General features: G+C 39.5%; 1 protein-coding gene across 4 annotated transcripts; it reads left to right on the top strand.

Moving 5' to 3' along the window:
- The first annotated feature begins 1,421 nt into the window (after positions 1-1,421).
- LOC124112786 (rRNA biogenesis protein rrp36-like) lies at positions 1,422-25,560 on the top strand. Of its 4 annotated transcripts, none has more exons than XM_046472928.2 (2): positions 1,422-1,734; positions 22,194-25,560. In XM_046472928.2, exon 2 carries the CDS (start codon positions 22,208-22,210, stop codon positions 23,021-23,023), a length of 816 nt encoding a protein of 271 aa, XP_046328884.2. In that variant the 5' UTR covers positions 1,422-1,734; positions 22,194-22,207; the 3' UTR covers positions 23,024-25,560. The 4 variants fall into 4 exon arrangements, with proteins under 4 accessions (XP_046328884.2, XP_046328881.2, XP_046328883.2 ...); XM_046472925.2 differs by lacking the exon at positions 1,422-1,734 and adding an exon at positions 16,977-17,088; XM_046472927.2 differs by lacking the exon at positions 1,422-1,734 and adding an exon at positions 17,469-17,616.

The following is a 25,560-nucleotide window of genomic DNA, read 5'->3' as shown; positions in this document are numbered from 1 at the left end:
ATGCTTTATTTCTTTGCTGCTATATTCACTTTTCTTTCTCCTATTCACAATGCTTAATTTCTTTTCTGCCATATGCACTTTCCTTTTTTTCTAGTCACAATGCTTAATTTCTTTGCTGCTATATTCACTTTTCTTTCTCCTATTCACAATACTTAATTTCTTTGCTGCTATATTCACTTTTCTTTCTCCTATTCACAATGCTGTATTTCTTTGCTGCTATATGCACTTTCCTTTTTTTCTAGTCACAATGCCTTATTTCTTTGCTGCTATATGCACTTTCCTTTTTTCACAATGCTTAATTTCCTTGCTGCTATATTCACTTTTCTTTCTCCTATTCACAATACTGAATTTCTTAGCTGCTATAAGCACTTTCCTTTTTTCTAATCACAATGCTGTATTTCTTTGCTGCTATATGCACTTTCCTTTTTTTCTAGTCACAATGCGTTATTTCTTTGATGCTATATGCACTTTCCTTTTTTTCTAGTCACAATGCGTTATTTCTTTGCTGCCATATGCACTTTCCTTTTTTCTAATCACAATACTTAATGCCTTTGCTGCTATATGCACTTTCCATTTTTCTAGTCACAATGCCTAATTTCTTTGCTGCCATATGCACTTCCCGCCCTTTCATTTGAACCTGTGAAGATCTGGGTTAGAACTGATCTTCAACAACCCATGCTTGTCGGGATCGGGTGGTCAGGCTCGCTGACTTGGTTGATGCATGTCATCGTATCCCAATTGCGTAGATCGATGCTCAGGAAGTCGATCGCTGGATTGTCTGGCCCAGACTGGATTATTTACAGACCGCCGTCATATACCTGTAATATTGCTGAGAGCGGCATTAAACAACAAACAAACCATTCACATCGCTTACCTGTAAGTTACATAAATCAATATCTAATATGTTCACGCAATCAATGCATTACTTGTTTTGAATTCTAAAGAGTAATGATTATTTGGTTCATCAAGTTGTTTCCCCCGAAGAGTACTATCCATTTGTCCTCTATTCCTGAGATGATCAAACCAGTAGTGACAAATGAAGCTAGTTCCAACACCTTTCACAAAGCAAATCCATATAAGAAGTTTGAAGTCAAATGTGTGATAGCGTGTTTGATGCCTGGTATCCGACTTGCCCGGATATTTTTAGAGTACATGTTCTGGAAGATCTAAAGACAAACGGGGCATGTCAAATCTTGTCGTATATCAGAAATAAAAACAATGTTTAAACTAAAAACGTCCTCTCCGTCGTGAGACGGAATACAAAGAGGCGTTGGTGAAAAAATAATTACAGCCGATATGAACGGTAAAGATCGTGAAACAATCGTTGTTTGTCTTCCAGCTCCATTTTCGTTTTATCAGATAAAACCCTTCCTCGCTAGACTGTTGAAAACGTCATTCAAACAAACCCAGCAAACCTCCAAGAAGATCGCCAAAACACGCGCTAGAAGATTTGCCGCGAAATCGTGATGCATATTAATGTATCTGCAATCGACTACGTCACGGTGTGTGATGCCTGTGATACGCTCGCGACCATTGTGGAATTGACAAGGCAAGTACAAGTCACGTGCCTCATGAAGGCTTAAATTCCACCTCGCATTTCCTCAGCTGGTCGAAATTCGCTACCGGTTATTGGGGTGCAATTTGAGAGCACGGTAGTAGCGAGCCTGACAGCATACCGAGTGTGACGGCGACTGCCTGCGACCACTCCCTATATAGAACAGCTGTATATTAAAGGTATGTAACAATATATTTCCCTTCTACTCGGCGTCAAACAGGCGATATCCCGCCAGAGTGTAGCACTTTAATGTTTTCCATTTTATTAAATGTGCCTGTCATTTGAGATCGTTTTGTTTTCCAGCTATAGCTTTGTGGTTTGAATTTCGTCACATCCTTTGTATATTTCCTTTTGCGAGTGTTTATAGCGTAAACGTTAAATGATTTTTCATTACCGCCGTGCGAGGGAGGTTTTGAGTGATACAGTTTGAAATATTTCTTTTTGTTTATCAGGCACCTGTGTTGACCCCGATCAACGAATTTGATTCACGATTAATATTTAAACTTACATATCTTTATGAAGTTTTGTTTAGATATTTTACAGATTATTTACATGACATTTCATATATTTGAGTCAGGTTATGACAATCCATCACTTTTATCATATTGTATAATATAATGTATGTATAAAATGAACATTATCTCCAAAACATGTAGTCGGTGCTTAAACATGTATTCTGTTACATTCTAAGGTAAAGTAAACATAAGCTAAAGTTATAAATTATATTATAGGAATGTAAATACAACAATGATTCTAATGATAAGATAAAAGATATACAACCAGGCGTCATAACAGGCTGTGTTTATATAGAAATATTTATATGATATATTAACAAGACCAGAGTCTCCGTCTGCGTATATTTATCTTATCAGCATTTCGTGTTGGTTTCAATCTCAGACGTGTCCATTGCAAGCATCAGCCAGACAGCCTACTCTATTTCTGTTGCATGCTTTTAGAATTAAATCTGCTTGTATGTTTTTGTCCTTGTGTGCCCAATTATGTAGGTTAATGCAGAAACATATTTAATCTATTATTATTAATAAACAATATTATATTTTTTATACCAATGTTCATTTTACTATTTTTATAAAATAAGACCCACTGTGCATAAAACTTAAAGTGGTAAATGTAAATTTTATTACCAGAAATGCAGTAAGATTTTATTGAAAAGGCTCGTCGGATTTTAGATTAACATGTGGTCTTTGAAATCTTTATTACAAAATAACTGTCTCTCTTTTAATTTTTTTTCTAATGCTGATTTTGCTCTAGTTAGATGGACATGCCCATTTTCATCATTTAGACTTTTTTTATGGAATTATATGCAGATATTTCGCAGTCACGGAGCAGGAATAGTGGGATTGTGGATCCCCATACTCTGAATGTATACTATTTAAATATTACTATCATTATAACCTTGTCTTTGAATATATATATGTATTACAACCACACAGTGGCATACCTGTCGGAGTAGCCCATGTGTTAAACATTAATTTTCAATACGTATCATGAAACAAAGGACTCACGTTTTCACTGCATTTAACAAACCAAAATTGTTTTACTAAGTCATAACGACAGGATATTTCCTAAACACAAGTTGTAGTGTTTATAGAAATGTTTTGAGTGGGGCATTATTCTCCCTCCCGCCCTGAATGCGGGGGCGAGCGTTGACCAACAATCGCAGTGTTCATTCCATGGACATAGCATCTGATTTCATCACTGACAAACTACAGACTGTGCGCGGACGCCTACATTGATGACGACGGCAGATGTATTTCACACTCTTGATCTGTTGCTGTAGAAATTAAGTTGCCAGGACTCTTTGATTGAAGATTTATTTCTGTAATATTAATATCGTTTCTTCCTATCAATAGCAGGGTTGTTTCAAAAGTGTTGATTTCATATACGTACTGACTGACATTTGTGTGAATGGGAAATTCGCATTGCACACTTTCACAGAGATACTATACTCTTTGTTATTTTCGCAAAATCCGTGATCCAAAGCTATAAAATACCACAAACGAGCATATTATGTGATTCGGTAATTAAAATGATACATCATTGATAAATATACGTATCAGTGGCAGAGTAAATGGTTGACTTTTGTACAGGACATTTTCCGGTCAGACCTAGCCCCCCTTTGTCATATATCATTCATTATCTTTCAGAGTTACACGGTATGTCATTTGTGCAGGTAGGTTAAATAAGAGTCATATCTTAACCACAATAACGTTACGTTTGCAAGATATCAATTTTCGCATAATACATACATACACGTACCCGGCATATACTCCCACGAGGTACAAGTTATTGTTCGTGTTATTTTTACAAACAGTTATCATAATAAGGGCACTGAAAAGCATCCAAGGATATATTTTCCTGGCGTCATGAAAGCTGATATCAAGTTCTTTTAGGGTTAAAATGTGTATAACCCACTTTCATAAAGACGAAATATATTCCTATGATTTAATCTGGCTTGTGCAAGAAAAGCAATGTTTTTTTAATATCTGAATCAACATTAATAATGTGACGACACTATTTTATCAAACGAAGGTGATGATGGATAACGTTTAGTCCATGAAGTCATTTAGTACACAATAAATGTCAATTTTATCAAAGTATAAATATTAGGGCGAGCCTTATTTCATTCGTCATCAAATCGTGATTTCTGCCGTGGTTTGTAATCTAGATCTGTAAAACAACCCTAACTGGTTCTTGTGTTGCAAGCGTCGGCTCTATACCCCAATGTATGATTTATTTTGGCACAGCTTGTTTAAAACGAATAAAACATTTTTTTAGAATTTAAACGCCCTTGAACAATTTCATAAAAATGTATGATAACACTGAAACTTCTCTTAAAACGGTAATCGCCCATGGTAAAAATTACTGCAGACTAGTCCCAGAAAAATAGGCTTTAGTTTATGTATCTAGATCTTATGATAAAGTTGAACTATTTTTTCACACGACTTGTTTTCAATCAAACACAACTGGCGACAAGAAGACTGGTCTGAAGAGTAGTTTTTTGCTTTGCTCCCGATCTTGATTTACAATGAAACTTTTTAGCGGATAGCCACCCTGAAAGACGGCATTGTTACCCCCCTTGTCGAAATCTGCAGTCATTTAATGCTTGACTGAAGATAAGGCGACACGCATCTTATTACCCTAGGCCGTGTAATGTTTTTAACACATTAGTTAAATATTACATGAAAACACGTTGGTCCTTCTTATCCACTGTCTGATTTTCAAGAGATAAGTTTTCACTTTGTGTATTAATCTAAATTGAAATTTAAATGAATAGGAACGGAAAAAAAGTTCACAAACTGTCAACTGTTCTCACTCATCAGTGCAAGTAAACGTCGTTGATTTAATTATTTTTTCTCTTTGATATTATTTACAAAAGTTATTTTAAAAATCTCGATCGTTTCGGGATGGTAGTTAAAAGACTACTGCAAAATTTCTTAAGAGCCCTTATTTAAATGATATATCGTGGTTGAATTTATTTTGAAAGGCGTGAATCATAACGAAGCCTAAGGGTGTCGTTTTAGTGTCTACTTGACCTACTTCAAAAATTTAATTCAGATATTTTTTTAAAGGACTGTTTTTAAAACAACCTGCAAATTCCCAACACTAAAATATTTGAAAAATGGAAGCTATGTGCAATATGTAATTCATTTAGTGCACACTATATCAAGATGTCTGTTCCTAACGATAATATCAGATCCAATTTTTGCCGTTTTAAAGAGATCCTTTTACAGTTGCGACATTACGCTGACACTAGTTCTAAACAAGGGGTGTCCAAACAAAAAGATTTTGATCGAAATCAGTAAGGAATTCTTAAAAGCAAGTATATCACATGTCAAGCTGCTAGAATCCCCCGATTTCGAGACAAAGATGAGACGATTTCGCTCAATTTACGACCAGAAATGGTCTTTTAAGTTGTTGTTGCAAGAGACTTGATAGTTAGGGACTTTTTTCTGAATTATCAAGTAAACAAACAGACTTTTTTCACGTGGAATGGGGCAAAATATTTTCTTTCTGCACACAACTTCGGGTACAAGAAACAGTCTGATAAACATCTTAGAATAAGACCTTCAGGCTTGCGGTTGGTTGTCTAGTTTACGGGGAAATAGGAAAATGAGAAATTCAGACAATATTTCTGTTTTTCCGCTCGTTTTATCCTCCCGATTGATATGTATCGAGTTTTTAGAAAGCGCGTGCTGAAATTGATGTCAAAACACGAGGTGACGAAGTGTCACGCTTTGCATCAGCCGGACAACGAGCACCTGTGCGTATGGGAGAACGCGCCTTGTCTTTTCACAGCCGAGCTTTGGTTTTCTTGGGTTCGAGTTTCCTTTCGTAAACGCTCTTATCTTCTCTTGATCACCCCATCAAAAGGAAGCAAATCTGCGCAAGGATAAATTTATGCAAGAGCGATAGCAAACGGTCAGTAAAGATGTCAACGATGTTATCGGAAAACAATTCATTTCACGAGAAAGTTGTCGGGTTCTGCTAATTGACAGCAATTAACAAGTCCAGCGTGTCAGTGAACAGTTTAGAATTGCGTTCTAACAACAAGAGATTTTTTCACAGTGATATACAGCTCGGAGATTGAGGTGATATATACAAGATTTGGTGTCGATTTCACGAGGAGATGTGTGCAAAATCACGTACGGGCAGTTTGCCTGTAAATGAACGAATTTTTTTTCATCCATTTTTTGGTGGTTTTCGAATCCGGGCTGGCTGGTGGGTTGTCCATCAACAGTTTGATATCTGTGTAATTTACAATTGACTGACTGATTAGAGCGCGAGCGCCTTATCTCTTATCAAGATATGGTCATTCACGAATTCATGGCACCGCCCTTTGCGAGTCTTGTGTACGAGTTTACGTAGAGGCTCTTAAAGGTTGACTAAGACCAATTTTAAAGTGGAATAGAATGATTATGTTCATGCAAAAATGGCAACAACATTTACTATTCTTATCAGCTTCATTTACCTATTCTGTACTTCTCCCCATATCATATAATAAAATTAAGAAGTAAGATAATTATTTTTATCCAAGAATTACACTATTTATTATATATTGTTTTAGGTAAGCGGTTTCTTTTTTCCCCCTTTAAAACCTTTCATATTAAGAAACAGTTTTGAATTTTTATTAATTCCATCCTGCGAGAGTATTTGAATATTCTATTTCGTTCATTCCGATATGTTATCCGTTTGATGTGCTAGGCGTTTTGGAACCGTTCTTTTTCATGACCCACATTGGTTTATGTATTATTAATTTATCATTTAAAATCCAGAACACTACTCTGTTGATAAACTGTATCTATCGTTGTGTTCTCCATGAAGCACAACACTTTCGAATTAGCGCCATCCGTCTTCAAGTATTTATTTTATAGACTAATAAACCTAAACAAATATGCTTTTTATTTCGTCTCAGACGGAAAATTCAACATTGTAACGCACTTGTGAAATTCTAAAAACTCACGGAAACCACTTTAGCCGTCCATGCACATTTATCATTAGATACAGAAAATGGGAAGAGAAAAAAACCCACATCTTGAAGATTTCTTATTTAATGTTTAAAAAGTAGACTGTTTATATTATAGGAGATACGCAAGAAAGCGGATAACATTGGAAAGTGGTCATGTATTTGATAAAATGTTTCAGCGTATCTGATGTAGTGTCAAATATACACTCACTCACTCACTCCGTTATTTATTGCATGGGATATACGACCATCAAACACCAAAACAATATCAATGACACATTTTATAACATGAAGTGTGAATTCTCTACCCTTTAAAACAATTTTTGCCAAGGTGATTAACCTAATACGATGACAATTATAAGTTCGAATTGGTATATTTATCGTATATGAATGTAATTAATTATAATTTGTCAGGATATACGTTTGTATGATGACAGAAGCATACTAAAAAGCTAAATTTCAGTGTTGAAAGTTTTGTCAGACATTCTTTCTTTAAAAGGCGAACACTTTCAATCAACTTGCTACATAAAAGGCAAATAGTACCATAAATGTTTCTTTAATATAGAAAATATGCTTAATGTCAATTTCCCTCAATGAGTTTAAAGGGTTACCATTTATCCATTTCTACGATACTTTCTCTCGTATATGTCCAATGGAATGTTTTTTTTAGTGCAAGTGGTGTTGATTTCAGACCACGAGACATGCATATCTTATACCCCTGTAAGCTAGTTATCTCCAACTGTATCGAGTTTCTCTTAGCTCTGTTACTTGTAAAACAGAAATGTGTTTATTTACTCAAGGATACATGTCAGATTCCATGGATAAAATTAATCAAAATAATAATTTCATTTCCTTAGCGCCTGAAACTCCCATTTGAACGAAATGACCCTACAAAACAAACCGATATTTACATTTCTGAGACGCACTCAACCACACAAGCCGGCGGAGAGACGTTAGAACGTTGGAAATTGCTGAATATTACTTTTTCTTCTAGATTTAATATACTGGCGACATTGTTGTGTAGATTTGAAGCGAAATATCAATTATTTGTGAAGAGACGAGACATGACTCAGCTGCAAGATTCTATCCAGGCAGTCATATATGATTACGCAGTGATAAAATGAAAATTTAAATTCAACCCTTAATTAAGATAATCTATCTCGCCCGTTCTCGCGAGATCTGCATATTTTGTTCCTCGGTTAGAGCCCTTTTTAATTTCAAAGAAACTTGGCTATTGACAAAATGTCTCGAATTTATTTTAGAAAAAAAAATAGTTCCTACTTCAAATTTTAAAAAATGTAACCGCATTGTCTGCATATTTTCTTTTGATAACTTGATATATTACAATATATCATAATCAATTTCATATAGTGTACATTCCGAATATATCATAATATCATTCCACACAAACCGTCATGAACATTACCATTCCAAACATTCTTAAGTATCCAACATCATTTTAAAAAAAATGCATTAATAACTTTGACAGCTACAAACGTTACGTCTCACAATAAAATAGTTTGATTTAAGCGCACTGGGGCATAGGACATCTTAATTTAGCAAGTGTGTGTTTGTAGTTTTTGACCTGAGTGAAATAACGCGAGTAAATTCCCACGTATGTGCCTGCCATATGTGAAATCTCATGCCGGATTCAACCAGCTTTCCTTACGACTAACTTTCATTCGTAAAGATCGCAAATTAATTTTCACATCCCAGTATTTTTTTTCTCCAAGAGTGCAGTTCTCGAATCTCTCATCGCATGAGGTAAATCTTAGAGTAATGTAAACAATTCCCCCCCCTCCCACAACAAGCCCCCCTCCCAGTCCCGGACGGTAACAAGGATCTCCTATCGCGAAGCTAACAGTCCCAAGCACACCCCAACTGTTGCCATCTCCGTAACGGATAGCACAGCTTCACGCGTATTTAATCGAGAACAAACGGAATTATGAAGAAAAAAACCTTTTTTTTTTAGAAACATGTGACTGGTACTCAGGAATAACATGTACGTTTAAAATTATTTTATTTATAAATATTACATGAGTATTACCGCTTGTTGGAAACGTGGTTGCATAGTCGCTGTATACCTGAAAATATAACATATACTTGTTTGATAGATGGATTCAAAAGTGTAATGTACTGTGCGAATAATGGTACATATAAGTAACTTTGGCAGCTGTAAATAAAATATGTATATACTACAGTACCCTCATACAGAATATATTACAGAACATCATACAGGGTATGCTACATTATATCATACAGCATATGCTGTAGTATACCTTACACCAACCAACAGTCAGGGGCATTGAAGATTACAGAAAGTTTAAGTGATACATATGAAAAAGATTATCAAGTACGCCATTCAGTTACCGAAGGGTGTAAAACTGCTGTGTCGATGTTATAATTGTGGGTAATCCCAAATCAATTATTATATTGTTATATCCTATCCCTAATATATGTTACTTTCATATCGTGTGCTTATTCTTGTTAAGAAAAGCTTGTAAACATATGATGAAGCAAGACGAAGATATACATGTAACAGGCGGAACTCCGCTCTCTCTCCCCCCCCTCCCCCCCCCCCCCCCCCACCACTCCTTTAAGATACTTACGCACAGTGACTTACATCACTCAACAAAAGAAGGCTGAACTTCCGAACCCCTTTGATTTATGACGCCATCACTCATGACGTCATGTTGCGCAAGTTAAGGAGCAAGCAGCCCTCGAGATACCTTCCATTTTGTTATATCATTGCACTTCGATATTTAGAAGATTATTTGAACTTCAGTCAGGATGTAGAATAAATGTGTCGATTCTTCCGTTTTTAAAAGGAAAACAGGCATTGATGATGAAATGGATTATTGTGCCATGTTCCGTAGAACCCAACGTGTGGGGACCGGTAATCCAGTCATCTGAGGCGCTGCGATAGAATTGCGTCCCTTAGTCGCGTCAGAATCCGATGATTGTGGGTTTGAATCCCATATTCACCTTGATTATAAGTCTTGGTTTGTCAGTACCTTACTCGTGCTCGCGGCTTTCACCAAAGTGGTAAACATCTGAACCACTTCAGCCTTGCTTCCATAGTAAATCAACCTCGATTACCCAGCCATAATAGAATGGCGATAGAAGAAGAACATTTATTGTACATTTACACCCACAGGGGGCAGAGTACAAAACATGAACATGACTAGTTAAAATGAAAAGTTATAAAAACTGACATACACAATGGAATACAAATATTGCTATATTTTGTAAATGAAATAGGAGATATTGCAGCAGGAATTGTTCCGCATCTCTCTATTTCATTAATATCGTAGAAGGCACATATTCTTTTTTCTGTTGGAGTGAGTGAGTATGGTTTTACGTCGCTTTTAGCAATATTCCAGCAATATCACGGCGGGGGACACCAGAATCTTCTGTTGGAGTGTTAAAGTATCTTCCTCTCTCAATTTGAAGGTCGTGAGCACCGAGTCTTAGCCTTGTAACTGCTTTTCGGTGTTCTAATGCGGTGGTTACTTTCAGATATGGTTTAATTCCGGATTTGTCTCCTATTTTCCCGAGGTGTCTGAGCTTATGTGGTTTAGTGGATGGGACTTGGTCAGTTTCACTGAGGTATATGGACGTGAACTTTTCATGTACAGTTTCCTTCAACTTTCCAGGAGAGATGTTTTTGTGAGCCAGATCAGGGAAAAGATAGTTGAATAGAGTATTCATTAAGGAGGTCCATGAGTTCAATGTTTTATCTTCATAGAAGGCGGAAGTGAGTAATCTGTCATTCTTCCCTTCTAAAAGCCGAAGGTAACAGTTGTACATTGATATGAATATTGAAATGTTAAGGGGATAGAGTCCAAGTTCTGCCAGACAGCCGATGTTACGTGTACTGCGAAGAACTTCTAGGATACGCTTTGCAATGTTGATGCTTAATGAGTTTACTTGCTGTTTTGGATACAACGGCATTACTGTTCAAACCAGCGTTAAGCCCAACTCAGTTATTCATTGTTAATTGGGAAGTATGTTCTTTTCTGAAATATAGAAAATCTCACCTGAGTAAATTCCGATTCTTGCCGAGGAGACTAAAACTTTCATCGATAAGTGCTGATATATTTGATATCAATGCTTTGGGGACCATTGCGACGTCATCGTTACGATGACATCATAATAAAAATGACAGCACTACACTCTCTGCCTCTGAAGCTGAATAGCTGTAGTTTTTTACACTCGAGACACTGCTTTTTTTATTAACTGTAAATGTTGAAAGATTAAGTTAAGATGATAAAGATAATTTTACTCTCGTGTCTTTTGATATCACCCAAGCGACATATCACGTGGAAGCTAGTTTAGGACTACTACTACTACTACTACTACTACTACTACTACTACTACTACTACTACTAGTAGTAGTAGTTTTGTTTTGGATGTTAATCCGATGGAGATTCCTGGAAAGACAATTAAACGATGACTGTCGTAAGAGGAAACTAAATGGATCGAGTGGTCAGGGTCTCTGACGTAGTTGATGCATGTCATCGTATCCCATTTGCGTGGATCGATGCTCATGATGTCACTCTTTGAATTGTCTGGTCCAGATTCGATTATATACAGGCCGCCGTCATATAGCTGGAATATTGCACAGCGCGGCGTTCAACAACAAACAATGAAACAAAAACGAAAGAAATTTAGATACTGCTCTGAAGTGGTCCGCCATGCTCCTATGTTGCCCTGGAAACGCCAATGATAAGAACAAGGAAAGGTATTTGGCGTTGACACATAACCTGCATGAGGAAACCGGAAAGCGACATCTAGGATGTAAGTTATGAGCATATTTCGGTTGTGAGTGAACTAGATGCTATGTCGGTTTCAGCATTATTTTAGCTTTGTCACGATAACATTTCAAGTTTCGGTTGGTCCGAGTGAGTGAGTGAGTGAGTGAGTGAGTGAGTGAGTGAGTTTAACGCTGCTTTGAACAGTATTCCAGTTATATAACGGCGTGTCAGCTTGATGCGGGAGGAAAGCACGAAGTGATGCTGGTCTCTCAGACGTTAACCGCTTTGGTGAAACCCACGAGCACAGGTATGGTGCTGACAAACCTTGAAACATAGTCGAGGCGAATCGGGATTCGAACCCACGATCATAGGTTTCCGGAGTGCCCAAGGGACGCAACTCTGCACAACGAATTGCGGCGCCTTAGGCGACGGGTTGGTCCTGTAGAAAGATAAGTAACATTATTGAGCATAAGGGTCATCGAGTGGAACAACTTTCCAATATCTGCGCATGTTCAATTTTAGCGATACTCAAAGATGATTGGTTAGTTTGAGCTATACGATGTCATGCTGCTGTATTGTTGAGTGCATTATGACATGACGTCACTACCAATCGTTTTGCCATCAGAACAAAATGTTGCCTTTTTAATGCAATGACGTCACTTTAGGATAATACCACGTCAGAGAATAATTGGTGCAATTTTATTCCACGACAAATACCCAAATATCATGTTAAGCAAAAATCTGAAACCCTTTCCATATACATATATATGACGGAGACAGCCGTTTTGGCGTTAAATTTCAACTCATGCATCCCTACGCCAGCGATGATTCATGGTTATAGTATATTCTCGCTTAGAGTATATTCATGGTTAGAGTATATTCATGGTTAGAGTATATTCATGGTTAGAGTATATTCTCGCTTTGAGTATATTCATGGTTAGAGTATATTCATGGTTAGAGTATATTCTCGCTTAGAGTATATTCTTGGTTAGAGTATATTCTCGCTTAGAGTATATTCATGGTTAGAGTATATTCTCGCTTAGAGTATATTCATGGTTAGAGTATATTCTCGCTTAGGGTATATTCATGGTTAGAGTATATTCTCGCTTAGAGTATATTCATGGTTAGATGATATTCTCGCTTAGAGTATATTCATGGTTAGAGTATATTCTCGCTTAGAGTATATTCTTGGTTAGAGTATGTTCTCGCTTAGAGTATATTCATGGTTAGAGTATATTCTCGCTTAGAGTATATTCATGGTTAGAGTATATTCTCGCTTAGAGTATATTCATGGTTCGAGTATATTCTCGCTTAGAGTATATTCTCAGTTAGAGTATATTCTCGGTAAGAGTACTTCTCCCTGAAATTGAATACACTGACGTAAATAATTCTTTGCATGAGATTGTCGTGCGATAGTATCCAATCCCGTGAATTTATTTCCCATTCTTAACAAATTTTCGACTCTAACTGTTTGGAAGTGCCAGATCCGGCATATTACGAACAGTGGTGTATTGTATCCGGCACGGAGTGTACACCCTAGTGAACACTGTTCAAAACATGAACATATCACAATGATGTTTGTACTGACCCATATAGAGGGTGTGTGTCCTGTTTATAGCAAGTGCTTTTTGTTATTATTGTCCTTTAATGTGTCATAGGGAGGAGTCTAGGGACACTCGTCATTGTTAGAAACCGGAGAAACGGCTTACTAACATTTTGCTGATTTATTTTACAGATACTTTTGATTCAGTGTGTGTATGAACGACTAAATCAGTCTTAATTGTAATATGGCCGCCTCCGTCGTGTAGTGGAAAGAGCGTGTGCCCGGAGAGGGGATAGTCCAGGATTGGATCCCCTGCTGCGTCAAAGCAAACGATGGTAATTTTTGTTATCCTGCCTGGCGCTCGGCATTATGGGGATAGAACAAGGACTGGTCGGCTCGGAGACAGTATACTGTCTGAGTGGGGTAGCCATGTTCAACCGCTTGTCCTATCTCAAACACCCCTATCGCTAGGCCCATCTACGTCACTCGCCCTGATCACTCGGCCCATCTAAGTCGTCCCATGTCACTCGCCCTGCTCACTCGCCCTGATCACTCGGCCAATCTAAGTCGCCCCATGTCACTCGCCCTGCTCACTAGCCCATCTAAGTCGCCCCATGTCACTCGCCCTGCTCACTCAGCCCATCTAAGTCGCCCCATGTCAATCACCCTGATCACTCACCCTGATCACTCGGCCCATCTAAGTCGCCCCATGTCACTCGCCCTGCCCACTCAGCCCATCTAAGTCGCCCCATGTCACTCGCCCTGCTCACTCGCCCTGATCACTGGGCCCATCTAAGTCGCCCCATGTCACTCGCCCTGCTCACTCGGCCCATCTAAGTCGCCCCATGTCACTCGCCCTGATCACTCGGCCCATCTAAGTCGCCCCATGTCAGTTGCCCTGATCACTCGGTCCATCTAAGTCGCCCCATGTCAGTTGCCCTGATCACTCGGCCCATCTTAGTCGCCCCATGTCACTCGCCCTGCTCACTCAGCCCATCTAAGTCGCCCCATGTCACTCGCCCTGATCACTCGGCCCATCTAAGTCGCCCCATGTCAATTGCCCTGATCACTCAGCCCATCTAAGTCGCCCCATGTCACTCGCCCTGATCACTCGACCCATCTAAGTCGCCCCATGTCAATTGCTCTGATCACTGGGCCCATCTTAGTCGCCCCATGTCACTCGCCCTGATCACTCGGTCCATCTTAGTCGCCCCATGTCAGTTGCCCTGATCACTCGGCCCAAATAAGTCGCCCCATGTCACTCGCCCTGATCACTCGGCCCATCTAAGTCGCCCCGTGTCAGTTGCCCTGATCACTCGGCCCATCTAAGTCGCCCCATGTCACTCGCCCTGCTCACTCAGCCCATCTAAGTCGCCCCATGTCACTCGCCCTGATCACTCGGTTTATCTAAGTCGCCCCGTGTCAGTTGCCCTGATCACTCGGCCCATCTTAGTCGCCCCGTGTCAGTTGCCCTGATCACTCGGTCCATCTAAGTCGCCCCATGTCAATTTCCCTGATCACTCAGCCCATCTAAGTCGCCCCATGTCACTCGCCCTGATCACTCGACCCATCTAAGTCGCCCCATGTCAATTTCTCTGATCACTGGGTCCATCTAAGTCGCCCCATGTCAATTGCCCTGATCACTCAGCCCATCTAAGTCGCCCCATGTCACTCGCCCTGATCACTCGACCCATCTAAGTCGCCCCATGTCAATTGCTCTGATCACTGGGTCCATCTTAGTCGCCCCATGTCACTCGCCCTGATCACTCGGTCCATCTTAGTCGCCCCATGTCAGTTGCCCTGATCACTCGGCCCAAAAAGTCGCCCCATGTCACTCGCCCTGATCACTCGGCCCATCTAAGTCGCCCCGTGTCAGTTGCCCTGATCACTCGGCCCATCTAAGTCGCCCCATGTCACTCGCCCTGCTCACTCAGCCCATCTAAGTCGCCCCATGTCACTCGCCCTGATCACTCGGTTTATCTAAGTCGCCCCGTGTCAGTTGCCCTGATCACTCGGCCCATCTTAGTCGCCCCGTGTCAGTTGCCCTGATCACTCGGTCCATCTAAGTCGCCCCATGTCAATTGCCCTGATCACTCAGCCCATCTAAGTCGCCCCATGTCACTCGCCCTGATCACTCGACCCATCTAAGTCGCCCCATGTCAATTTCTCTGATCACTGGGTCCATCTAAGTCGCCCCATGTCACTCGCCCTGATCACTCGGTCCATCTTAGTCGCCCCATGTCAGTTGCCCTGATCACTCGGCCCATCTAAGTCGCCCCATGTCACTCGCCCTGATCACTCGGCCCATCTAAGTCGCCCCGTGTCAGTTGCCCTGATCACTCGGCCAATCTAAGTCGCCCCATGTCACTCGCCCTGCTCACTCAGCCCATCTAAGTCGCCCCATGTCAGTTGCCCTGATCACTCGGTCCATCTAAGTCGCCCCGTGTCAGTTGCCCTGATCACTCGGCCCATCTTAGTCGCCCGTGTCAGTTGCCCTGATCACTCGGTCCATCTAAGTCGCCCCATGCCAGTTGCCCTGATCACTCGGCCCATCTTAGTCGCCCCATGTCACTCACCCTGATCACTCGACCCATCTAAGTCGCCCCATGTCACTCACCCTGATCACTCGGCCCATCTTAGTCGCCCCATGTCACTCGCCCTGCTCACTCGGTCAATCTCAATCGTCCCATCGCATTAACCTGCACATAAAGGCGGTGATACATGCTTTGTCGAATGGTACATCGCGTAATAAACATTGTATAAAACAAATTTAAACCTTGGAGTTTTAAGAAATTTGTTTTAAATTTGGAAACGTTAATTCTCAGCAACAAAGACTTCCAGTAGGCCGAAATGTCCAGGTTCCGAGATTGCATTTCACTTTCTTCACATTTCACGCAAAATATTTGCACAAGAACAGAACAAATATCAATAAGAATTATAAATTACCAATCATGTCTCCCGTACTTTAATGTGTTTTAGATTATACGTATCGTGATCCCCGAGCCCCTGAGCAAACAATACGCTGATAAACACTTGTGCGGGGACCTATCCTTGAGTCTAAACGAATTAACCCCGGATTTGAACACAAAAGAGTTTACTCGCTCACTCGTCTTTAACTGCCTTTCACCAAGCGAAACACACACGGTCTTGACCCAAAGTTTCAACTCACATCATTTCTCGCGTTATTACGATCATGGCACGCGAGAGGTTGCTATTGTTCTAAAACCTCGCACGCGCCTGACTGTCAGGGCGATTCGCTGGGTCCACTTTTCAGAGACCATTTAGAAGTTGAAAATATTTCCGTCCAAGAACTAAACAATTACTATGAATTTATTAGCGGAAATCATTTTAAAGACCGATGCCAAGCGTCTTGTCCACTTCCGATATGGTAATCTGTGTCCTAGGATTAAGCTTTAGCATTTCCGGTTTACCAGGGGTTATGGAAGCTTAAAGAGGCATTAAATCTTGTCCATATTCGGACCTCAACACTTAAAAGAAATTGTACTAATTCTTCAGACGTTGGTTGTTTTATCTGATTGGATGAAAGGGTTAGCGATACACATCAAAGCGTCGACGTGGGGATTATATTATGCGCGTTTATACCATGCTCTTATAAATATGATACAACGTAGGCACGGGTCACTGGGTTCCATGGACTTCGAGAACAACGGATTCATACATATATGTAGCGCCATCTGTGTTCTGAAGCATATCAGTGTGATGTTTTGTGTACATCTTGGTAATTTGGGTGAGTCTAATCGTTTGATGATAATTATTGTAAAATATTAACAACATTTGTCAATACTTTTCTTTTTACAAAACAAACTTTAGAATTTCTTCAAAATAATTACATGCAGATATATTTTTCTTTTAAGCATATTCTTAACGTATGGTATTTAAGAAGTTGTTATAAGCACTGCAAACCAAAAATAATACGCCTAATATAACCATTTTTAAAATGTATACACCGCTGTTGTTTTCTATACGAAGTACACGTTTCCTATAGTACTGAATGCATATAGGAGGGACGATCATTCATAATGTGTAGATGTACACTTCCGCCGCGTCTCTGCTGTCTTCAGTTACACTTCCGCGTTTCTATTTATTTTTTATGAAAGTTTAATTTATCATATTTGGTATCTATTGTGTTTTGACACCAGGATGCGTATCCCAAACAACGTGATTAAAGAGTGATGTCGAAATTAAATATAACATAACACCGACACGATTGTTACTCGCGGTTAGAGCCCGGCGTTAATGGAGGCAAAACTAAGAGGTAATGTTATTATGTTCTCATTTTAAGTACTTGGATATTACACAAACTGAGGGGCAAAATATAGTATACCGAGTTTGTTTTTAATGTAATTGGAGACTCGAAGAACTGTTGTTTAATTTGATTATGTCCTTCTAACCATTACTCATGTCTGCAACAAGTTGCACCAAGTAATCTGTGGCTGGGTAATATTGTGGAAACTAATTGGTTTGATGAAGATTGGGATAAGAAATGAATTTGCAAACACATGACCTCTAGCATGTTTGAAATGTTCTAAATGTGTGCCGTAAAAAAGCAAATGTATTGATTTTAAAAGATAAGATGTCTAATTGTCCCACCAGCAGTTGTGTATTATGTTTAGTTTTGAAAAGTTTTATATCAAATTGTATTTTGTATTTGTATTGTATAGTCTCTGCCTCATAGAGAGAGACCAAAACCTTCCTTAACAGAAGATAGTAATCATCCTGGATTTTAAGCAACATTAGCACTTCTCCAGTTAAACTACCAACCGAGAAAATATGAGAATAGTGAGCTATGTAAGTTGTTTTTCGTTTTATTTCGACCTTCTGAAGCTGGTTGGTAAAAAGTTCGAAAATACATATTTCCTATTGTCACCGTTTGAGTCTCTTCAAGGGTACAATTTGTGAAAATGAATGTTGGTGATCACAAGAATACATTGAAATGTTTTAAATTGTGCCGAAAAAAGCAAATGTATTGATTTTAAAAGATAAGATGTCTAATTGTCCCACCAGCAGTTGTGTATTATGTTTAGTTTTGAAAAGTTTTATATGAAATTGTATTTTGAAACCTATAACAATGTATAAGTATTCTTTTAGTACTGACTAAGTGCCAGTACTGTTCAGTTTTGGGATATAATATCGCTAACTTAAGATATTTTCAATTGAAAATCAAAAACATGATACAATCAACTGATTATAATTGTGCTTTTGACCTTAAGTTTGCACTGTTTCGGCAATTATTTTCACCCGGGACCGTTTTTATAACGTTTGTAATTTTGGCCCGATCCAATTTTCGAGTGAAAATGTCTTTTGTCCGACAGTGTATGTACATGGCAATTACATGAAAGATATGTTTTCTTACACCTTGGCAATTTAAACTCGGCATACTATATATTTCACATAAAAGACCATTTGTTTATAAAAAAAATGTTTAGTACGTGAACCGAAATCGATTATTTAATAACATGTTTTTAACTGTTTGAGTACCAATTCCTACCTTGGCCTCGTGGAGTCACATTGTAAACAAGTATATAGGTCCATCGAGAAGCACACGCAGTGCTCCTTTTTTTTCCCAACAATTGTTTATCAGATATCTTTGGTACGTTAGACATTTATTGTAAAGAGGCCATTGACAAATGTAAGTGTTTCCCAAAGTTGCATGGTAGTTCAGGGTTAGCCATGCACCATGACTAGAATATATTTATTTTCTGAAGAAAGAAAATACAATCTAGATATGTATACAAAAGCAAGTCTAGCCAGCTCTAGCTAGCTCTATTCAACATGAAATCAGCATCGGGAAAAGTTTTGTTTTATTGTTATTATTGGTCGAGAAGGGTATTGTGCAATATAAGATTTCATAGACTAAAAGTTAGTCTAGTTCAGGGTATATGACAATAAATAAGGTGTTGTGTTTGCTTTATATTTTGGTGTATAGATATCTAACTATGGTGATGAATGACGCTGTCCTTAGAAGCGTATGTTGATCAATATGTAGATGTGTTGGTTATGGGATGAATATAAACGTGAAACGAATAATCGTTTGTAACTGGGGGTCAGTACCTTTTTCAAACATAATTTCAAAACTGAAAAACTCATTTTGGATTTTCTTTCGTCATTTCCTGGGTAGCTCGAAGGTAGAAACGCTGGCTCATCCCGGTGAAGTCTTTTGGTCGACTCCCCAAATTGGTATGTTTATATAAGTTTATCATGTGCCCCCTTCTCATCACTTCGGAGAGGGGGATATAAGAAAACAATTGATACTAGATAAGAACCCATCACTTGATATACACCATGTTGACAATATGTACCATTACCGTTAACTAGAGTAATTTTATCATTGTGTCACTCTCTCAATGTGCATTCAGGCAACTGTCGTAACCATTGGCAGTGATGTGATATATTTGTTTTGTTTGTTGTTTAACGCCGCACTCAGCAATATTCCAGGCATATGACGGCGGTCTGTAAATAATCGAGTCGGAATCAGACAATCTAGTGATTGACATTATGAGCATCGATCCATGCAATTGGGGTACGATGACATGCATCAAACAAGTCAGCGATCCTGACCACCCGATCCCGTTAGTCTCTCGCGACAAGGAGTCACATTTTATGACAAGCTGGGTTGCTGAAGACCTATACTACCCCGGATCTTCACGGGTCTATTTCTTTTATATACTAGTGTATTTGTATTGAATAGTGTCTGCCTCTTAGAGAGAGACCAAAACCTTTCCTAACAGAAGATAGTAAACTTCCTGGATTTAAAGCAACATTAGCACTTCTCCAGTTAAACTACCAACCGAGAAAATATGAGAATAGTGAGCTATGTAAGTTGTTTTTCGTTTTATTTCGACCTTCTGAAGCTGGTTGGTAAAAAGTTCGAAAATACATATTTCCTATTGTCACCGTTTGAGTCTCTTCAAGGGTACAATTTGTGAAAATGAATGTTGGTGATCACAAGAATACATTGAAATGTTTTAAATTCTGCCGAAAAAAGCAAATGTATTGATTTTATGATAAGATGTATAAGATGTATAATTGTCCCACCAGCAGTTGTGTATTATGTTTAGTTTTGAAAAGTTTTATATGAAATTGTATTTTGAAACCTATAACAATGTATAAGTATTCTTTTAGTGCTGACTAAGTGCCAGTACTGTTCAGTTTTGGGATATAATATCGCTAACTTAAGATATTTTCAATGGAATTAGAGAGAGACCAAAACCTTTCCTAACAGAAGATAGTAAACTTCCTGGATTTAAAGCAACATTCACTCACTCACTCACTCACTCACTCACTCACTCACACACTCACTCACTCACTCACTCACTCACGGGGATGAACTATTCGTTAACCGATATATCTCGAGTAAAAAGGATTACAATCCACGGCTAATGCTGGTTAATACCATTGACCGTGGACGTTCTATGATGCCCCGCGGCTTTTGTTAATGTATACACATACAATCTCTTCCAGGTGTGTTCGAATTATTTTGTTAGTTCAAGTATCTGCGTTTCTCCTCAATAAGCAAACCAGTTTCATATTTACCAGAATCTGTTATTTCTTGGAAAGCCAATAAATGCGCAATTTAGATGAAGCGTATCGGGACAACAGGAACTATAGTCCTACTTGCGAGAGTATTTTGAAGCCTTTAGAACTTTCGCAGGACGGTTTAGGTGAAGTCGATTGTTTACAGGGAGAGTTGTGGATTCCGGTTGATTAACCCCGGTGTCAAGAGACTCAATAACAGCTTTTCAAGACCACCTTATGTTAATTTAGTACATAGGTTTTTCTCACATTACTTCGTGCTTTAAAAATTCTAACTTTTAATCTCTTGTACTTAATGTTTTATCCATGGCTAAAATCACATCATAATCATAAACGTTTCGACCATGACACAGTGCTATTTGTAAGTGAATGAGGTGAAATGGGGTTTAGCGTCGCGTTCAAAATTATTGCAATTAAATATATAGCGGCATTATATAACGTCTTTTGGTATGACGCGGCCGGGAATCGAACCACAGCCCTTCCGCTCTCTTGATTTAAAGGAGTGTAACAGGTGGCCCGTGGCGCCACAACTCACGGTACAGAGTAGTGTCCCTTTGAAGTCGGGAGCCGATGGTTGAGAGTTCTAAGCCATTATTCGCTTCGATTCTGATCCTTGGACTGTCATCCTCATACCCGTGCTAGTTATTTCACCAAACGTCTACTACGTCACCTTGGGCGTACCTTCCACGTCACGCTTCCATGCCGTAATGGAACTTGAATACACCCAACCCATTCACTAACGTGATAACGTGTGCTGTGATAGTTACCTAAAGACCAAGCTTCACTGTCTTCTACCCATGTTCCTCCTAGATTTGTTTATTTGTTTGTTTAACCCCGCACTCAGCAATATTCTAACTATATGACGGCGGTCTGTAAATAGTCAAATCTGAGCCAGACAATCCAGTGATTAACATTATGCTCATCGATCTACGCAATTGGGATACGATGACATGCATTATCTAAGTCAGCGAGTCTGACCACCCGATCCCGTTTGCCGCCTCCTGGGAGAAGCATGGGTTGCTGAAGACCAATTCTTTACCGGATTTTTACAGGGCCCTTCCTAGGTCCAGATATTGGAATTAATACCATGTTTGAAACTAGGACATTGTGAAATGATGGTCTTCGTTGCATACTATACCGGTATACATAGTTAAACAAGAAGACCAAGAAACTGTCATTTGAGGGAAGGGAACCAGATTTGCCAGCAGTGCCCAATAGCTAAGCCCAATCCCACTATTTCAAGAGACCACGTGGCATTCTGAATATCACCCATTCTAAATAGTTTTATATTTGTTCCAGATCACAAGCTCACGATGAAGTACGACCTGGTTCCGACTGACACCGAAGCGCTCATCGTCTACAGAGACCGCTACGATGACGGAACGGGGGACTCGGATAACACCGACACTACCCGAAGCGAGGAGAACGACCATCGGATGTCTTACGCCACTTCAGACGAAAATGACGACGACGATATGCTTCACCACGACCACGACGATGATATGATTCATCACGACCACGAAGACGTCGATGACAACGTCTTCTCGCCCGCGAGTCCAGACACGGACAGGTCGGTTCAAGATGGCGGCTTCATCTGTCTGCAGAGCATGCCAAGATCACTGTTACCGCCAAGACACGTCCTTCTCAACTCGAGTCCGGCTGCACTGGGTCAGGACGGACCTCTGGACCTGCGACAGAAACAGCAACAGAGAAGGCGATACAGCGATCAAGATCGGCCGCCGTCTCCGTTCAGGAAGATAGCTCGACGGATGTTTACCAACAGTCGGGAGCGATGGAGGCAGCAGAATGTTAATGGGGCCTTTGCCGAATTACGGAAGCTCGTACCGACCCATCCGCCTGATAAGAAGTTGAGCAAGAACGAGATTCTCCGTTTGTCGATTCGTTACATTAATCTTTTAAACCAAGTCCTAGAGTTTCAAAGTCAACAGGATTTCGGCCACGAGTTGACTGACCGACATGATCTTAGAGCAGACGGCACAAACATTAGCCAGGACACTGACATCCAAAATGCGCAACAACGGTATTCCGGAACCTCCCCCTCTCCCCACTCATTTTCAGCCAGTGTGAGAGGAGATAGAGGAGCAGACGACACTTCGCCCTTGACATAAAAGAAGGTCAATATGTATTCAGTGTTGAGGTTCTACAAATGTTGGACAATATTTAAGTATATCAATGACTGTTGTGTTTGAATGACCCTAGTGATGCTTGAAATTAGTGACTGGAATCACGAACGTCCAAACAAGTGATCAATATATGAGAGAGGTGTCGTATGGTCCTCTCCTAATCTATCTGCTCTGAACCTTCTCAACATCGGACGTACTTTCATATGTACAGTTTCATTGTTGTAACCAGTTTAATTGTCTTTATTGTGATGAGGTCTTGTTCTACTGTCACAGTGTTTACACCCCGTGAAGCCCCGGGTTTGAACTGGTCTTCACATCTTTGTCGTAAGAGGCGACGAACGGGATCGGGTGGTCGGCTCGCTGACATGGTTGATGCATGTCATCGTATCCCAATTGCGGGGATCGATGCTCATGATGTCCATCACTGGACTGTCTGGTACAGACCCGATTATTTACAGACCGCCGTCATATAGCTGGAACATTTCTGAGTGCGGCATTAAACAAACAAACAAACAAACATACCATTTACACGGAAAGGCGTATCAAGTCAATCGTATAAGAAACGCCCAAGCTGAACGTTAGGTAGTCCATCTAGTCACCTTTGAAATTAACAATCAATCCTTGCCCAGATCAAATGTATATGAAGCTGATGTAGATAACGCAACTCACTTTCAGTTGCATAATGTCCAATATCATACGTAGTGATACGCACCATGCTGTAGGAGAGCTTCACTTTCTCGTTCCAGCATCTTGTTCAGGCTGAGCATGATATAGGCTGATACAGGCTGGTTTTGTCGTTTTCTCCCCGGTAATTCTTATTTGCCGTGTAATGCATATCTTTGGCAGCTATTTTTTTTCTCTGAAAGGAGGATTCAGACATTGTTGGGGACCCACGACACATTATTTTTCGGATCATGCAGAATATCCTGTAGTTGGTTTTTTAACTCTTGGATAACCTGAGGACAAGTATTTTTTCGGGATCAGGTGATTTAAAAAAAATTATACCGACACCCCCAAATCATGAAATAGTCCGCCCCTTAGTGAAAATACATGATTGAATTTTGGTTTAACACCCGAAGTGATGCAGGCCTCAGACGCTCACAACTTTGTTCAAACCCACGAGAACGAGTATGGTGCTGACAAACCTAGAAACATAATCGGGGCCAACCGGGATGAGATCCATATAAAAATGTAAAAGTAAGAAGTGTGCATTATAATTTTTTGTGTGTAAAATATGTACTAACGTTTTAAACACAGCAATTCAGATCAGTAATATCTGTTTTTCCACCATGTATCCCTGACATAAACAACGTATTGATAATATCCTTTAGTGTTCCATATTCCAAACACGCATTAAGATCAATGACTTCGATACTCGTCCCTATCGTGAGAATCTCTTGAAGTTGTTGTCATCCCTGACTCACTGTGTCGGGAAACAGGCCCCGAGCTCCCGAGTTGGTTTCCTTCCGTGCAGGGAGAGAGCAGGTGCTTGTCTCAAGTGGGGCAGGGTGCTTGGGACATTTCTCGGCCGTGTCATCATAGGCGCCATGGCTTTCATCATCACATCTGATGTATATCTGTGTCCCCTGTTAATGTATTGCTATTCCTACAGTCGATAGTGTGTATATGATGAATCAAGTGGCCATAACCCTGGTTATTTATGAATAATTCCCCGTTGAATATATTTGGAATGAGATGTCAGGTATAATAATAATAATAATAATAATAATAATAATAATAATTACTAAAACCAATAGAAGTGTTTTGTTTTCATCATAGTTAATTATAGAATCGAAATATGTCGGCAAGTCCGTGTTGCCGTTCAAGGCTTCAACATTCTTAAAAATACAAGATTTCGTGTTAGTAAAATAACGTTTGTGCCTTGAGTAAAAGCACATAGCTACAAAAGATAATGCTAAAATACCCGCTTCATAAATTCACTGAGGCCAAAACAGTTAACAAAAGGGATAATTTATAACATTTATTTTGTCCAAAGTGAGAAACTGGTGGCGATTTTGTTTGGTTTTAGAAATGACAAATTTCTCTTAAACAACTGAACTCAATCTCAATTAAAAATGATAATGATTTGCATGTGTACAATTTATGTCAAGCGATCCACTACTGTGATATGTTATAGAGATAACACTAAACTTGAGTATTGAATAATCTCGTTGAGGGCCTCATGTCTGATGTACCAGCCCATATCGAGGATATAAACTGTAACCAAATTCTGTTCTATATTAACAAAATTTGTGAAAGTACATGCTATGCATGTATCAGATATATTTAGGTTTGTAAAATGTCGTACTTAAATTTAAATGTTTTTAAATATTCTGTGAAATATGAGAACATATTTCATAATTCATTCAATTCGTTTTGTTTGAAGGTACAAAGGGAGATAACTGCTAATTGAGATGTACATCAACGCGGACGGAGCAATAATATTTACCCAGTGATTTTAGTTATTTACACGTTTTATTTTATAGTCATGTACATATGTAAATAAAATCTGTTCAGTGACA

Source organism: Haliotis rufescens, unplaced genomic scaffold (genome assembly GCF_023055435.1).
Source record: "Haliotis rufescens isolate VD_foot unplaced genomic scaffold, xgHalRufe1.0.p SCAF_2, whole genome shotgun sequence".
NCBI lineage: Eukaryota > Metazoa > Mollusca > Gastropoda > Lepetellida > Haliotidae > Haliotis > Haliotis rufescens.
This window is presented reverse-complemented; position numbering and strand designations above follow the sequence as displayed.